Here is a 16,648-nt window from a genome sequence, read left to right as displayed (position 1 = left end):
CAGACAAAATTTTTCCCTTGGATAATCCTTCCATAGTTATTCAGCTTTGACTTCCTTTCACTGAATTTTTTCAGCTCTGGAACATGTATGGTACTCACACATATATACACAGATCAAGAGCAGCTACTCCATTACAAGGGTCAGTGCCTGCACGTGTATGGCTCTAATGTACTCAAAAATGATAAATTAATTGGCCAAATTTTGGGAAAAGTGAATCCAGAAAGACTTAAAATACATAAATCAAAGTCTAAACTTATGTTCAGTCCCTAAGATTTTTAAACTGTCTGCTTTCCAAGATCAACCAACAGATCAGTGGCAAACCCCAGTTACTGTTTATTCTTTTCTGTCATCACCAGACTGGCTTCTGCCAAATTAAAGAATACAAACAGTTTTTCATTTTAAAGTGGTTTACGAAGGCCTGTGGTAGGAGCACAGAGTGACACAGCCTTGCTTTATTTTGAAAATCCATGAAGTGGTACTTACTGGGATCTTGTAAAAGCTGCGCTGCAACCGATACCCGACGCCTCTCACCCCCAGAAATTCCTACAACATTCCGGCTTCCAATTATTTTGTCAGCAATCTGGCTAAGACTCAGCTCAGCCATAACTGCATCTACCTGAAAAATAATTACAATTTCAAAAGACTAGACACAGTCCAACTCAGATACCTGTGTGCAATGTTAAAGAACAGCAAGAAGAAAAGACATAATTTTAAGTTATAGCTTTACCAATATCCTGCTTGCATCCATTCTAGCTAGACGGTATCTGGCCTAACTTCTATTTGATAATTTTTAATTCATTATTTAAATTATTATTTTTTTTAATTATTTCAATGTATTCTGAAATGAGTAAATTTTAGCTTCACTTGACATTAAGAGATAAGAGTTCAAAGATGGGACTAAAAGTTAAGGTATGGAGCATAATGCGCTACTCTGGCTTCCAAAATCAGGGAGCAGGAAGGCACATCAATTCTGGAAAAGTGTGAAGTACTGAGTTGAAGACTAGGGAAGGGAGAAGACAGAAGGCAAGACCCTCTGGCCAGGAATATCCAATTTTACTTCAACAGAATTCAAAAAGATCCCTTTAAATAAATCTGAAACACACAGGTTTTATCAAGAAAGTAGCTTGTAGGGGGCTTAGAGTAGATCAGTGCTTTTCTGAGCTGTTGTGGTTAGTGAGAGATGTCCTACAGGAGACAGAATGGTGTCAAAATCAGTTCTGCTGTCCATGAGATTTGCCACCACACATGTGTGGCATGGCACATGGCCCTAAATACCCCAGAGAACAGATTCCCCTCTGGGGAAGAGGAACTGGCCTCAATATCAAGACCAGCATCTCCTGCAGTAGTAACTGCTTCAACTTTGGGCGGGAGGGTTTTGTCCCAGCATAATGGTGATGCCCTGGGGCACCAGCACAAGCCTCTTGAAGAGGCCGGAGCTTGTGTCCTACTCCTCAGCAGAGGGATCTCTCCCCATTTGCAGAATGAGGATTACAAAACCTCATAAACATAAAACACAGACATGGATGGAAAGTGCTACTGGTGAAAACACTACATAACATGCTGTATGACTTTCTGGTGGAAGACTGTAAAATACCAACCTTCTTTTTGATGGAGCTGTTGGAACATTTCTTAACAGTTAGTAAAGCTGTGTAGGTCAAAGACTCCTGTATGGTGAGAAAGCTTAACAAAGTGTCATTCTGAAAAAAAGTGCAGAGGAAGAAGTCAGTGCTGTAGTAATTAAAATTTTGTCCCTCTTCATGCAAGCTTAATCACTCACACAGCTTATTAACTAATTTGTCCCAAATTTACTAGTAAAATCACATTCACATGACACTACTCCATTACACTAGCAACTTTTTTTACACAAAGGGAAGCACAGTACACAAAACATAAATGTAGAATTCAACCTGTGGCACATAAGAGAAACAATCTCTGAACTGTTCCCTCTTCAGCTGACGTCCATTCACATAGACTTCACCCAAGAAGTTGTCTTTATGTCCCAGTCTTCCTGATATTGCATCCAGAAGTGTTGTTTTCCCAGACCCTTTCAAACAAAAGAAATTAATCAAGTGCTGAGATGAAATTTGTGATTCCAAGAGTGGCAGCCTGACTTGGATGGACACATGAAAAGTACAAAGTTGGATTATTTTCTCAATAACTTAAAAATAATAGGCCCTGAAAATGCAGCTGATTAAGGGAAAGTAAATGGGAAAACTAGAATACAAATTAGTATTTAAATAATAAAAACTTTGCAGCAAAACATTTGAGTTTTGAAGTAACCTTGTCTGTTACTGAAGTTACAATTGTTACTTAGCAGACAGAAGACTGAACTCTGAAAACCAAGCACCAGTTTCACAATGCAGTAGTTAAAATCAGCCACAATTTCATTATTTAAAACACAGACCTCAGTCACATTCGTGTCATTGTGGAAGTCGCCACTATTAACTGTGATCTTATTTCTTTTAAAATACTGGAACAACTTACCAGAATTTCCTAAAATCCCCATAATCTGGCCACTTTCTATGTGAAATGAAACATCCTTAAGTATTTGCCGGGTCCATTTTTTACAATATAAAGAAAAGTTCCACCACGGGCCAACACGTTCTCTTGGAAAACAAACATCAATAAAAAAAATTATGCAAATTTTTTTGAATATGCAAACATTTTGCATAAAGCAAGTGAATGGTTCATGGCTACTTGCATGTGGGATGGGAGCTGCAAGGATTTAAAAATATGAAAAAATAAAATTATTTTCCCCCTTACCCTTTCCCCTCCTAAGGCTTTTAACTTTGGCATTATCTGAAAGATAAAACGAGGCCTGACCACATTTTTCAGAATGATTGCTAAGAGGTTTTTGGACTATAACCAAAAGGGCAAACGTGAACTGTGGCTCTATCAGCTGATGATTGCCAGCCATTAATTCACCTGTTCCTTTCCTTAGGACCTCGTGTTACCCCTCCGGCAGCAGCAGGAAAGGCAGTGGGAAAGGGCACAAGGTTTGGAAATCTCCGGTAAAGCACGTTTTTCAGAGGCGTGAAGGAGATGTGGGGAGGCTCGGGAGGGCTCTGCCCTGAGGCGGAGGGCCCGGCGCCATGAGGGGAGCCTGGCACCATGGCTCCTGCCGCGCTGGGCTGCGGCCGAACCCACAGCGCACAGGGCCGGCCCCGCTCCCGCAGCTCCCGGCGCCGCTGCAGGGACCCTCCACACCGCCCTCCCAGCGCTACCTGATGGTGTAGGAGACACCCTGGACGCTGATGCTGTCGGGGAGCTCCCCCGCAGCCTTCACCTCGCCTGTGTGCCCGATGCTGCCGCTCTTCTCCAGGGTGGGAGACGTTCCGCCCGACATCCTGGGGGCCCCGTCCTCCGCAGCCTCTCTGCGTCCCTCACGCTGCTGGCCGGGTGCCTGGCACTGCCACGGCCGCCACCACCATGCCTTCCCCGGCACCACGCAGGGGCAGCTCCCGCTGTCCCGGGTCAGAGCAGGTCGCTGCCCCCCGGCACTTGCCACCTCAAAGAAAACAGAGATGTTTTCTTTCTCCCTGTTCTTTCTTTTTCCAGAGAACAACTAACTGATCAGTGATTAGCTGAAGCCGCTATCTGATGTACCTTTAGCCTGAGCTATTAGTGTCCTAGAGGTGGGGAGTATTTCCCTGTCCACGGGGTCATGCCAGCTGCAGAGACACAGAGCGCCAGGAGAAATGGTGCTGCGGTGAGGGTGCCTGGAAAGGACTGCGCTCCAAACCAAGAGAAGGATTTCCACAGCTTTCAAAGAGACGATAGTCAAACCACTGCAGGGAGCGAGACGTTCCACCACCACCACCACTATGAAGGAAACTACTGAAAATGTCTGTCTGGACGATGCCAGCTGCAGCCAGGTGATGTGCGAGGGCTTGGCTGTGAGTGGAGTGGGGAGGGGCCCGAGGGGCTCCGCTATCCCGCAGCTACCGCGCTGGCCAGGAGCTGGGGGAGGGAGGCAGGCATCCTGCCCAGCGGGCTGGCGCAGTCAGGGAGCCCTGAGCTCGTCCCGCTCCGAAGCGCGGAGCAGAGGGCGCCCCATCCCGCACCGGGGCACACGGAGCATGAGGCCGGCGCTCAGGTGCCACCATCGTGGAGCAGAGAGAGCGTCTCCAAATGCGTGGATGGAGGAGAAAGCCCCTGAGCATATCCTGGACTAGCTTTCCCAGGAAATGCCTTCAGACTGGATCCCCGCATTTGCTGAGGAGCACCTGTTCTTAAAAATTAGGTTCAGCATAATGAAGGGAGCAGAGTGCTTTGGCAGCAGGGGTAGTTTGGAGGGCTTTCCTGTGGTTTTTCAGGCTGCTTGGTGTTATGTTGCTTTCTGCTGTGTATCTAGACTGAAAAAAAATAATCAGCCTTGTTTGCTGTGAGGGCAGAAGGTTGACACAAAGATCACGGTCATCCTCTGCCAAAGATACCACAGGCATGTATAGGGTCTGGTACACAGGGGCCGGGTATGTTTGCCTTCGCTAGGCTATGAGTCTGACAAGTAGGAAAAGCACAGAGCTGTGGAAGAGATACAGCTGTCTGGAAGGAAAACTGCAGGCATGCACACAGAGCTAAACACAAAGCCAGAAAGCTGCCTTGCCTAGGACTTCCCAGCTGCAGCTTTTCCTATGTAAAAGGACCAAGTAGACTCTTGTTATTTTACCTGATATATCAGAACATTAAGATGTTCCATATGATAAATGGTGAATTTAAAAGAACAAAAGAGAAGAAAGGGACTGCACCAGTGCCTGCTTACCAATTTGTTCATAAAGCCTCCAAGTGTACCGAGTCCATGTGGAATTCAATAATGGACATACTTCCCATGAACCTTCACTTTTAGCTGCCAAAATGCATAATTACAATATGCACCATTTTGATTCAGTAGACTAATACTGCTGAAGTAGTACATCCTTCTTCCTCAAAAAAGTCTAATCTCTTTAGAGTGACATGACATTTATTTCCATTTTGAAAGTTTTCCCTTTTAATCTGAAAGCAATTGGAAAAGAGCAGCACAACATGTTTGGCCCTCACATGTCACTAGAACAAAGTATGTTTCACACTGATTAACAGATAACTGATAACTCATTTCAACCCTTCCTTGATTTCCTTGACTTTTGCACTACAGTAGTCCATCATTTATATTGTTACATCCCATAAATACATTTCCCTTTGTGCTTCATCCTTTCTGAACTCAGACTTGAGCAGCACTTTAATTATTGCAGTTAACTGATGCAATCCACCTATCAACTTTTCCAGACCAAGACCCAGGATACTATTTTTCACTCTGAAGAAGATAACAGTCTTTATTTCACATACAGTGGAAAATCAAATGTTCTGGAAGTCAAAGAACTCAACTACCAGGTAAAAAGCCTCAACTACCAGCATGTAAAAATTGTCATTTATACACCTCCCTTCAGCAGGAAGCATATCCAGCAATGCCTGTTTTTATACCCAGGCCATTTTAAAAGCCAAATAAAGTAGAAGTTCACACGATTACTGCACAGTCAGTTTGTGAGCAGAGTCACACTCTTGGCTGCAATATTGACATCAGACTAACCTCTGTATTGTAAATACATCCAGTAAAGTTAAGGGATAACACAGGAAGAGAGGTCTGTTTCTAGGCCCTGCTTTGTTTCAGTCTTGAGCAAAATTATTCGTCTGAGGGCTGTAGCAGAGGGACTTTCTGTTCAGCTAGGGATGAAAGGAGCCCTTGCTAGCAAGAACGAGTATGTAGAAGGGGATAAAGAGAAGATGACTAACAAGGAGGATTTCAATGAAGCAATGAATATTTCATCTCCTTCTCACCATAGCATCTAAATAAGATTTCACAATTTTCAGTTCTGTGGAATTTCTAATTATATTTAAAGTTTGAAACATTTAAAATTTACAGTGGTAATAAATTACCAAAGTAACAAAGCACAGAGAGCGTTTTAGTGATTAAGAGAACAAGAAGCAAGGCATGAAAGCATAGGTGGCTGCAAAAGAGCTTCCTTCTATGAATTTCTGAAGATGAACAGTAATATTTTAATATACGCTTTGCTTGTAACATTATAACTTGGAAGGTATTTGTTGTTAAATAGTTTGTTGCTTGAATTGAAAGGACTTATTTCCTTCTTTGTTAGGTTAACAAAGCATCCCAGATTCCCTGGTATGAGAACCTTGCTCAGATGAAAATGCCCTGGACATGGAAATCGGATCCCGATTCCCACATGCCAGTAATCCAAAATCTGAATCTAAAAGTGCGAAGTGGTCAGATGCTTGCAATTATAGGAAGCACTGGTAAGAGCAAACACATTTCATTGTATGACCAGCTCTCAGATAAAATGGACATAATCAAGAGCAACACTCTGCAATCTTTATAATGTCAAAATCTAGTTGAGAAAAAACTATTGGATGTGACAGTAAAATACATTCTTTAAGTGACATGATGAACAAGGAAACCGAGAAGGATTTGGGGGGAGAGGAAATTAACATTTATTTTTAAACCAGTTTTTGTTATGCCCGACACACATTTGCATTCTGTTTCCTGATGTGTAGTGAGATATTGTTGCAAGTGTGGCCTTGCAGCCCCAGATTTGCTAGACATGAATCAGTTTCATGGCTCAGATTCAACACAGTTCAATTGCAGACTATACTCAGATAGCAAACAAATGAGGCCAGACCCCATAAGAAAGATCAGTGCCAACTTGCATAACCATGAGCAGGAATTCTATTTGGACTGAAAATTCTAACAGGATAAAATAACGCATTTGTTTTAATTGGTAGAAACTTACAGAGAAGAAAAGACAGTTCCTCTTCTGCCTGGTGTTACTGCTTTATTACACTATGGTTTGGTTTTTTCCTTCCATTTTCAGGTGGGACTGGTCAAGGGGGACAACAAGTAGATACAGGACCTTTAAACTGAAGTAAAAAGTGCCATACTTGGGAGGCAAAAACCCCCATGCTGTGTCTCCACTAGAGTCTTACACAGGTTAGCTCAGTGATTCAGTGAAGATACGTTCTCTCACAGGCCAGGCGTATTTGCCAAAGAAGTTTTAACTTTATTCCTAAAAAATTAGAGTTTTCTTCCCTATTGCCATGGGAATTTTTCCTTAGCACATATTCTTAATGTAAGTGAAGCTTACCTTAGAGATTCTCCTGATAATAAAAGGAAAAGCTTTGTGATGAAATAACATACTGAGTTATAGATATAGCACCTTTGTAAGGCAACATACACTGAGCACAAACCCCTTTCAACAAACTAGTCAAACTATTTTCAAAAGCTGTTTATCATCTATTTAATCAAATGCCTTTGTAAAATGGATTAAACTGCTGATGGGTTTCACATTGTCAATGGCAATCAATATGTCACTCTTAAACAGAGCAATACATGGTTTACAGATGGATGGGTTTCTTTTTTGAGATGTATGTATTAAGAAGGAAGCGTGGAGTTAATCTTTCAACAGGGAGACTAGAAATAAATGACATCTAATCATAAGAGAGTTCTGTGTGTTTACATACAGCATCACACAACAAAAAGGAAAAATTCATTTGCTGTTTAACTCCAAATCAGGTTTTGTTTTCATTGTTTTACTTTTCTTACCTCTGGGTATGAGCCAACTTTTCCTAATTATTTAAATGACTTTTTGTCTTATTTAAGTAATAATAATTTTTATTTCAATCGTGATTAATGTTCTTATTGTCAGTATAATCATTCAATGCCTTAGTCATTCAGCTGATCCAGCTCCTCTTTCTGAATTCACAAATCCCTCCACAAAGAGAGCTCTTGCTGAGCATTTGGGTGGCAGCCTTGCAGCCAGGGCAGGACCATCTTTCACCTCTGTTTCAAAAGTGAAAGAGAATTTACCAAAGAGATAAGAGACACTTCTTGTGTTCATGAAGCTGTCCTCAAAGCTCGGATACCCAATTCTGCTGAGAAATGATAAGGGTTCAAGCCACATACTCCATTCCAGAGGGGAGAGATTTCCTCCACGGGAGCTTATAGTCAATATTTTCTTTGAAGATCATCCCATCTCTGTGAAAACTTCAGGAGGGGTTGGGGAAGAATTTTTTTTCCTTAACATCTCTGTCCACTGACAAGATCACTTTTCAAAACCATCCCTTGGAAATTAATTTTCAATTTTTATTTTTCTAGCTGGTGGAAAGACATCCTTGCTTGATGTGATAACCTGCCGTGATCATGGAGGCAAAATCAAGTCAGGTCAAGTCATGATCAACAACAAACCCAGCACTCCCCAACTTGTCAAGAAATGCATAGCACACGTGAGGCAGGATGACCGACTGCTCCCACACCTGACTGTCAGAGAAACACTATTGTTCGTTGCCAAACTGCGTCTTCCAAAGTTTTTTTCAGACTCACAAAGGAAAAAAAGGGTAATTAAACTGTTGGGGAAAAATAAAGTTGTCAAGAATGTGTCTGACAGGAATTATCCAAGAGATCCTGTATGTTTGGAGTCAGAACAGCTAATCTGGCATTTTTTTATGTAGATTATGAATTATAAACCTTTTTCATCTTTCAAGATAGAAAGCAGCAATTGTTCCAAAGCTCATAAAAAATGACAATCTAGAGAAAGCATTAGAGAGGCTGAAAGACGAGCTAAATTTTTGATCGCTGAGTCTTTTTCAATGTTACCTCTAAAATCAAGATTTGTTTTCAAGTGTCTCTAGCACTGAAATAACCAGATGAATTTTAACCCTATTAATCATATTTTCAGTTTTATCTATGCACGAATGTGCAAATGAACTCTTTCCTGACGCCTGTCACCCTTGGATCCCGGCAGGTGGAAGATGTGATCGCAGAGCTCCGCCTGCGGCAATGCGCCAACACCAGGGTGGGGAATGAGTACCTGCGGGGCGTCTCCGGGGGCGAGAGGCGCAGGGTGAGCATCGGCGTGCAGCTGCTCTGGAACCCGGGTGAGCACAACTCACACCTTCTTGGGGCCCACCACACACCACCTGGGCGTAACGGGGCACCGCATGAAGATGGAAGCTTTCAGGGAAGAGCCACACACTCAGCTGCCCCTAGGGCAGCTGGAGGAGGTCATAGTGCTTAACAGGCTTTGCACCACCCTCTGCCAGAGGCTGCCTCTCCACAGCACAGTTAGTGACTGCTGCTGCTCCATTTGCTTAAACTGCAATCAGTGCTGATCACAGATAATACTGTAATTATTAAAGGAATAATTCTGTAAACAGAGTGTTTCAGGAGCTGACACACTTCTGCTTCGGTCACCTTTGCCAGTGGAAAAGTGGAGACAGACCATGGCAGAGCCCTCAGGAGCCTTCAGCCACCACTCTGTAAAACCACCACCACAAAGATTACTCAAAGTTGCCTGAAGTTACTCTCACAGCAGTGCTCTGGTTAGTCCATATCACATATCACTTATAGTGATAAGGTTTGGGTGTTATCCGATCACATGCCACAAGTTACTTTGGTGTATTTTAACATGGAAATTGTTTTCCTTTCCCCTGACACAGTCCCCATTTACATGTGCAGTATTAACAGGAAAGGTAATTTTCTTTGCTCTATAGTCAGTCATTGCCATCTTGTGCAACTCACTGACATGATGTCATGTTGCAGGTGAACTAGAAACTTCCATTGTCTTCAGTAGAAACAAAACATAAGGCTAAATCCACAGCTGATTTTGCTGGATTGAATCCCTACTCTGATCTTATATATATCAAAAGCACTACTAACCTTGACTGAGCCTCTTGTTGAACAAGATTCCTCATCAGTTTTTTCTCTAGGAAACAGATTTGAAATCTTTTTGCTTGTATAAAGTCATACTTCTGTAGTTATACGAAAAGCAGTACTTTTGTAAGAAGTGATGCTCAGGAATAGATGTACCGAAGTTAAAAAAAAATTCTAGTTTCTTTAAATTTAAAAATGAGTGAAATTTCATGCACTAGCACCATTTCACTTAGAACATATTTTCCAAACCAAACATGCTGCTTTTCACAGCTAAACTTAATGCCTTTGGCAGGAATACTCATACTTGATGAACCCACATCTGGACTGGACAGTTTTACTGCACATAACCTTGTGATAACATTATCCAGACTGGCCAGAGGAAACAGATTGGTTCTTCTTTCACTTCATCAGCCCCGGTCAGATATCTTCCAATTGTTTGATTTGGTTCTTCTGATGACTTCTGGACTCACTGCCTACTGTGGAACAGCTGAAGACATGGTCCAGTATTTCACAGAACTAGGCTATCCCTGCCCAAGGTACAGCAATCCTGCGGATTTCTATGGTCAGTATCAAGCACTGTCATAAAAAAAGGGTTACTGGAAATAATTTGCTTTCCTAAGTGGCTAGGTAATGTTGATTTTTATTGACCATGTCTGTCTTCGAAATTCCTTGTAACTAACTCAAAACAACATTGCAGCAAGTTCAGTTTTTAATAGGATCCTTATCTGTTAGTACAGGAAATGTAGCAAAGACAAGAGGTACAGACAAAACTAATTTAAAAATGCTCCTTCTAACCATACCAGATGCAATAACTTGTCAACATATTTACCATACTTATTCCCATGTCTTAGCTGGTTGAAACTTCTTCTCTGGGAAAGGCACAGATAAACTCATCAACTGCTATCTGTAGACAGTTCTCTGATTTCTCAATTAAGAAAACGTAGAAGTTTGTTTTACAGAAGCTAGCTCCTAATCTGATACAAACCTGGAACAGGTAATGGGAAAAAGGAGTGCTGCCCTACAGAGCACACTGGAAGGGAGAAAATCCTAATCCAAATCAGCAATCTTTTTACTCCTCAAAGAAAGTTTACGTGGTTTCAAATACATTCATCATCTGGTTTTAGCAATGCGGAAAGGGAATCTGCCCCTGTTAATCTAGGGGCAGGAATCTCTTAACAGAGGCTGGTTCGATTCCCAGGTCTTTGCACTCAAGTTGGCCAGAAAACCTGATACGGACCTCAGAGAACCATAATGCTCTGGAGTAATCTCTTTAGCTGTGCCTGTGTGGCAGGCAGTGCTAGCTGCACAGAGATAAACAGAAATTAACCTTGGTGTCAAGCCCCACAAAAAGACCTTTGTCACCATCAGGGTTCAGAGAGTCCTCAGCCAAGCACAGCCTTGGGGAGGCTTGCAGCACCCCTTTATGGGAATGGAGAATGAGGTAGCCCTGGGGAAATCTGTAGCTACAGCCTGTGGTTACAGGAACAACATGACATGTCCCCTGTGACATGGAAGTGGGGAGGGCATAGAGGCAGGTGAAAGATTATTGAATGGTATGCACCAAGTCAGTACCACAAGAAAAAAAAGGAAATATGGGCAGCAGGAAGGTGGAAATAGGACAGGATGGCAGAGCATCCCACCTGATGGAAACATAAAAATGCTGGCTGTGTGACAGAGAAACAGGTGACCAGGGCAGAAGGGAAGGCAAAGAATTTCTTATGGGCTCCTCCTCAGAGTGGCTGAACACACATGATCAGTCCAGTGCAAGGAGTTAAGAAATGTACAGTGATATTTCTCTCAGAAAACATCTGTAAAACATCAGATATTGTCAATCTACACCAAAGGTCAGCATGGGAAAATACTATTGTAAGTTTAGATTAAAAAAAAAAAAAGCTAAGTCAACTATTATTGGTATGACTATGTTGTCCTTAGATAATATTACATTTGGACTTTCTCAGTATCAGGTAAAGTTTATGGCACCTCTGTAAGATACAACTAAGACAGTAACTATAATTTTGCAGATGAAGAAAAAATGTGATTTAAGTCAAAGTCACATAAAAGACTGTAAATGCCTACATGCCAGGAAGGAAATTCAAACTATTTTTTCTCAGCACTGCTCTCAAGGTGCTATGAAATTTATAAAAATATGAAATAGTAGTTTATAATACTATAATAAGAAATTATGTAATCTCTCAGTGATTCATTGAGTGACTAGGGAAGAAACATATACATTAACAATCTCTTAATCTCTAATTACCTAAAATAACTGATAATTTTAACTGTTGTAAGTTAATGCATGTACACAGGTTGGACTGTTTGCTCTCAGTGAAATACCTGATTCTAAACACATCATAAAGTTATTTCTTCTATGGCACATGGACTCACATCAAGTAATGTCTTGCAGTTGACTTGACCAGTATTGATAAACAGACTCCAGAAAAAGAGATGGAAAGCCGAAAAAGAGCAAATGCTCTTGCCAACTTGTTTGTTGAAAAGGTCAAACATTTTGATGATTTCTTATGGAAAGTTACTGAAGGAGACAATGCTGAGACCACAGTCATCAAGCAGAGGTAAAGGAAAGAGTGTCATATGGAAGATCTGGAATAATAGCTACACCTTGTGCTAATTTAATTTTTATTTTTTTATTTTTTCCTTTGGGCAGGAATTCAGAAGAGGTAATGAATATGCCTCACAATTCAAGTGATCAATTACCAGGAGCCTTAAAGCAGTTCACTATATTATTAAGGTAATCCTATCTTCAGCATAAACAGTTATGTATCTTGCCCATTTGTATTTAAAATCATCAAAAAGAGGTACAGATCGTCCCACACCAATTGTCTTCCTTCAGCCTTTCAGCATTTTAGACCTGAAACACTTGGTGGCTACAGGTGCTTCATAGGTTTGACTAGGTAAAATCCTTTACAGGAACAGAGAACCCAACTTCTGTCTGAGCCAAAGCCAGCAAGTTCCAAGAACTGATTTTAACACTGTTTGGGGTAATGTGTCTGAATATAACCGGCATTAGTAAGCATTATATCTTACGGTCAATATTGCTGTTTTCCTAGTCGTCAGGTCTCCAATGACTTCAGAGATCTTCCAACACTATTAATCCATGGATTTGAAGCCCTTCTTATGTCATTACTAATTGGATTTTTGTACTATGGCCATGAAAAAACCGGACTCTCTATTCGTGACACAACAGCCCTGCTGTACATGATAGGTGCCCTAATCCCATTCACAATAATTTTGGATGTTATTGCCAAGTGTAAGTATGAGTCTTCTTGTAAATGCTATAAGGAATCAAAATTTTAAAAATTCTTAAATCAATGGAAAAAATAAACTTATTATCACAACCCAGTGTGTTTGTTCCTACCCTGCAGGTCACTCAGAAAGAGCAATGCTTTATCATGACTTGGAAAGTGGAATGTACTCTGTTGGCCCATACTTCTTTGCTAAGGTAATTGGTTTTGCTGCCAGGAAATACAAACAGCTGTCTTGAACAATAAAAAACACAAGCAAACCAAGGCCTTGCTGTATAAATAATCACATTCACATCAGACTTTATTCTTTTGTGTCTGCCAGCTACGGCTATCAGTCTCACTTCCTTAGTATTAATAGGTTAAGCCTCACACTAGTTTAGAACTTCGCCAAAATTCATGGCTGAGATCCCACACCAGGAAAGCCAAAGAACTTTTCACTGGGTTCTTTGGCCAAAATGTGAGAAATCTCGGACTCAAATTTCCAGGTTTAAACAATTTTACATACCTGCATATTTAATTCACTGCAGCATCTCTGAAATTTTGCTTACATATCTTGATCTGTAAAACAAAACCTTCATATCAAAAGCTAAAGCACAAAATGCTGTGGTATTTTGAGTAGTTGTTTGGGCCTGTATTGGTCCGAGCTAAAAAATGCATTACATGCACAAAAAGCCAGAGTTTCTAGAATTAAATTTAGAACTTTTAAAAAACTACATTCTCTTTTTCACAAAGGTTTTGAATAATCCCTCCTTTGTGTTGTTAGATGAGTTCTGCCTGCCATGGCATCTGTAATTTAGGTTTCCATTTCTGCACGAGATTTTAAATGCTTATTAGTGGTTGCCAGAGAAAAATATTCTTTGCATTGTGTCACAAAGATTGCACATTATTCACAGAGAAATCGATGTAATTTGTTACAACCTTAGTATTAGAGAATAGTAGCAACCCTCTTTGGAAGAACTAATATTCTCTATATACCTCTTAGGTATTTGAGAAAATCCCAGTTATGCTTTTGCTTTGCAATTAATCAAGTTGCTAACTGGACTGCCTTTGGGACAAGGTGGTGAAGGGACCAACAGGCAAGTTTGTCTCAAATTTAATCTCACACTAGTTTCAACCAAACTGGGACAAAACATTCAGTTGCCATGAGTCAGTAACAGTATTACTGTTACCAAGCACACCAGTTCAAAGCAAAAGTGTATTACCTTCTTAGAAGCTCCCAAAACTCTTAACAAAACAATCTGTAACGACTAGTCCTAGGCATTGTCACAACCAGAGAAAAAATTAGCCAGCATTTGTTTCTGTTGTGGATTGGTTTTGCATGTCACTGACAAGCCCTAACAGGCAGATTATTACATTCTAAGGGAGTATTTCCTATAGCTTTTATGAACAGTCCATAAGCAAATTAAGGCATATCTCATATATTTTTGTAATTATCATTCACCTTTTTCTCTTTTTTTTTTTTTTTTTATTTTCATTTTCATCTTCCCAAACAGATTTTGGGGGAGCTCCCAGAACACTGCATTTTTGTTATAATTTATGGGATTCCCATCTACTGGCTGGCAAACCTTGTTCCTGAGCCAGAACATTTCCTGCTGAACTTCGTGTTATTGTGGTTGGCTGTTTACAGTGCCCGTGCCATGGCGCTTTGGGTGGCAGCTCTGCTACCGACGTTGCAGCTCTCGGCCTTCCTTGGCAATGTCCTCTTCACATCGTTCTACCTGAGTGGTGGTTTTGTGATAAGTCTGAACAGCCTCTGGACAGGTAAGACAAAGCTCCCCCCCTCTTTCTGAAACACGAATTGCTGTCATCAGTGACACTGTGTCTTGTGCAGGAAAACTCAGCTTTATTCTTACTTTTGTTATTATCTTTTTGGATGGTGACAGTGCATTTTACATCAGTTTCTCCATCTGAAAATGAGGCAACAAGAAGTTGGTCAAAAAAGCACTTAGTGTGGTTGCTAAATTCTTCAGTAAAAAGAATTGTATTCAAAGATGAAGATGGAGCTCCAGGAAGACTTAGTTGACAGGGGGAGTTTGATAGATATGGATATTCCTGATTTCCCATTTCCATGTAACTATGTAAAGGATATCTGCCATTTTGTCCAATAATACACTGTCACGTGTTTACAGCCTCTGGCTGTCAAGAAGAGAGACAAACCTGTTGTATTTGGCAGCAGCACAGTAGTATTCGAGGTCTCAAGTTTGTGTGTGTGTATCAATTTCTGTCATTTTCTTTTGCAGTTCCTTTTTGGGTTTCAAAAATTTCTTTTATCAGATGGAATTTTCAAGGAATGATGCAAATTCAGTTCACTGACACCACGTATGAAATGTCTGATCGAAACATTACTTATCAAATACCAGGGAAACTTGTAAGTCAGCAATAAAAATTGTTGCACGCATTTGATAAGAAATTGAAATGCTATTTATATGCCTGTCATATTTAAATAGATGCTGTAGGCCTCAAATTTGGGAATTGCCCAAATCAACACATGAAGTTGTGTTACACCTGGTTGAAAATTTGTTCCTAAAGGTGGCCCTACAGCAGTTACTCCTTCTATGCCTTTCTTTCAGTTGCAGAGAAAAACCAAAATAACAAAGGGCAACTCTTTCCGACACCAGCTCCCAACCGTTAACTTTGCTGGAATTGTTTAGAAGCTGAACTGTGTTCTTCTGAAACAGGAATAGTGTAGCTGCAACCTTCTATTCAAACCACCCCGGAAGCTACACCCATGCTGGAAAACAGGGGAAGGTAGCAGGGGCCAGGGAACTTACACATAAAACACACTTCACAGATCCAGCATGAAAATTTTGTCTTTTCCTAATTTTGTGTTATTGGTCCTTACAGGTCACTCAGGCTCTGGACCTGGACTCCCATCCTCTCTATGTGAGCTACCTTGTCCTCGCTGGCATCATTTGCAGCTTCCTGCTTTTATACTATTTATCTCTGCGCTTTATCAAGCAGAAATCAACCCAAGACTGGTAAGAGCAGCAGAGGCAGCAGGTGACGGGCTCCCCTGCAGGAAGGCAGAGTTAGAAGGCTCCCGGTGGGAGCCCCGGCAGGCGGGCAGGAGGCGGGGAGCGGCGGCAGCCCGGCTGCCACAGGATGGCAGTAGAACCCCAGGAGTCGGGAGGCGGCCGGGAGCCTGCCACGGGCCGCGGCTGCAGCCTGCCATTGGGGGTCGGGGGTGGGCTTTGGGCTTTTTGTTTGCTTCGCGTACGGGCTGAACGAGTGACAAGGCTCTTATGAGTTCTCCACATCTGGAAATAGTCTGAGCTATGGGCCACCGATATAAAAGGACCCATCGCGCTCTGTAATAATAGCTGATGTTTTAGTCTGTAATGTTGAACATAGGATGATCACTTTAATCAGAGGGCGACAAGAGAACAGGATCAAAACACTTTCTCTGGCATGTATAACGTTTAACATATTAAGAACAGCGCAGAGGAAAGCAACACAGAAGATTTCACAAGTGTTTCAGGAGAACGTGCAAGGATGCAAAACACAATTTTTAACTGCTCTGTGTTCCAGTTGCTTATGTGTTTTTTAAAGCTTTATTTCTGTGTTTTAAAGCTTTTCCTTTGTGTTCCAGTAATATACTGATGATGCCCAAAACAGGTGTTTGCTCACTGTAGAGATGAAATTTTGTAACAAATAAAATTATCTCACCTTCTTGGATTTATTTTTACAATATAAA

The 16,648-nt window shown here is 41.3% G+C and overlaps 2 protein-coding genes across 3 annotated transcripts in view; one reads left to right on the top strand and one right to left on the bottom strand.

Moving 5' to 3' along the window:
- Window positions 1–3,946, bottom strand: part of ABCG5 (ATP binding cassette subfamily G member 5) — a 17,521-nt gene extending 13,575 nt beyond the window's left edge. The window contains exons 1-6 of the mRNA XM_023922753.2: window positions 3,607–3,946; window positions 3,225–3,508; window positions 2,485–2,606; window positions 1,908–2,044; window positions 1,599–1,697; window positions 484–616 (exon numbers count right to left, since the gene is read on the bottom strand). Of these exons, the coding sequence (XP_023778521.1) occupies window positions 484–616; window positions 1,599–1,697; window positions 1,908–2,044; window positions 2,485–2,606; window positions 3,225–3,346 (613 nt within the window). The 5' untranslated portion in view covers window positions 3,347–3,508; window positions 3,607–3,946. The remainder of the gene's footprint in view (window positions 1–483; window positions 617–1,598; window positions 1,698–1,907; window positions 2,045–2,484; window positions 2,607–3,224; window positions 3,509–3,606) is intronic.
- ABCG8 (ATP binding cassette subfamily G member 8) lies at window positions 3,792–16,648 on the top strand. 2 transcript variants are annotated; one of them, XM_023922750.2, is made up of 13 exons: window positions 3,792–3,875; window positions 5,263–5,367; window positions 6,129–6,285; window positions 8,141–8,379; window positions 8,787–8,919; window positions 9,987–10,256; window positions 12,099–12,264; window positions 12,357–12,440; window positions 12,760–12,959; window positions 13,075–13,151; window positions 14,448–14,715; window positions 15,195–15,322; window positions 15,799–16,648. In XM_023922750.2, the coding sequence occupies exons 1-13, from the start codon at window positions 3,825–3,827 to the stop codon at window positions 15,934–15,936; spliced, it is 2,016 nt and encodes a 671-aa protein (XP_023778518.1). In that variant the 5' UTR covers window positions 3,792–3,824; the 3' UTR covers window positions 15,937–16,648. The 2 variants fall into 2 exon arrangements, with proteins under 2 accessions (XP_023778518.1, XP_023778519.1); XM_023922751.2 differs by lacking the exon at window positions 15,799–16,648 and adding an exon at window positions 15,525–15,702.

This window comes from Cyanistes caeruleus, chromosome 2, assembly GCF_971803275.1.
Source record: "Cyanistes caeruleus chromosome 2, bCyaCae1.hap1.1, whole genome shotgun sequence".
NCBI classification, from domain to species: Eukaryota; Metazoa; Chordata; class Aves; order Passeriformes; family Paridae; genus Cyanistes; species Cyanistes caeruleus.
This window is presented reverse-complemented; position numbering and strand designations above follow the sequence as displayed.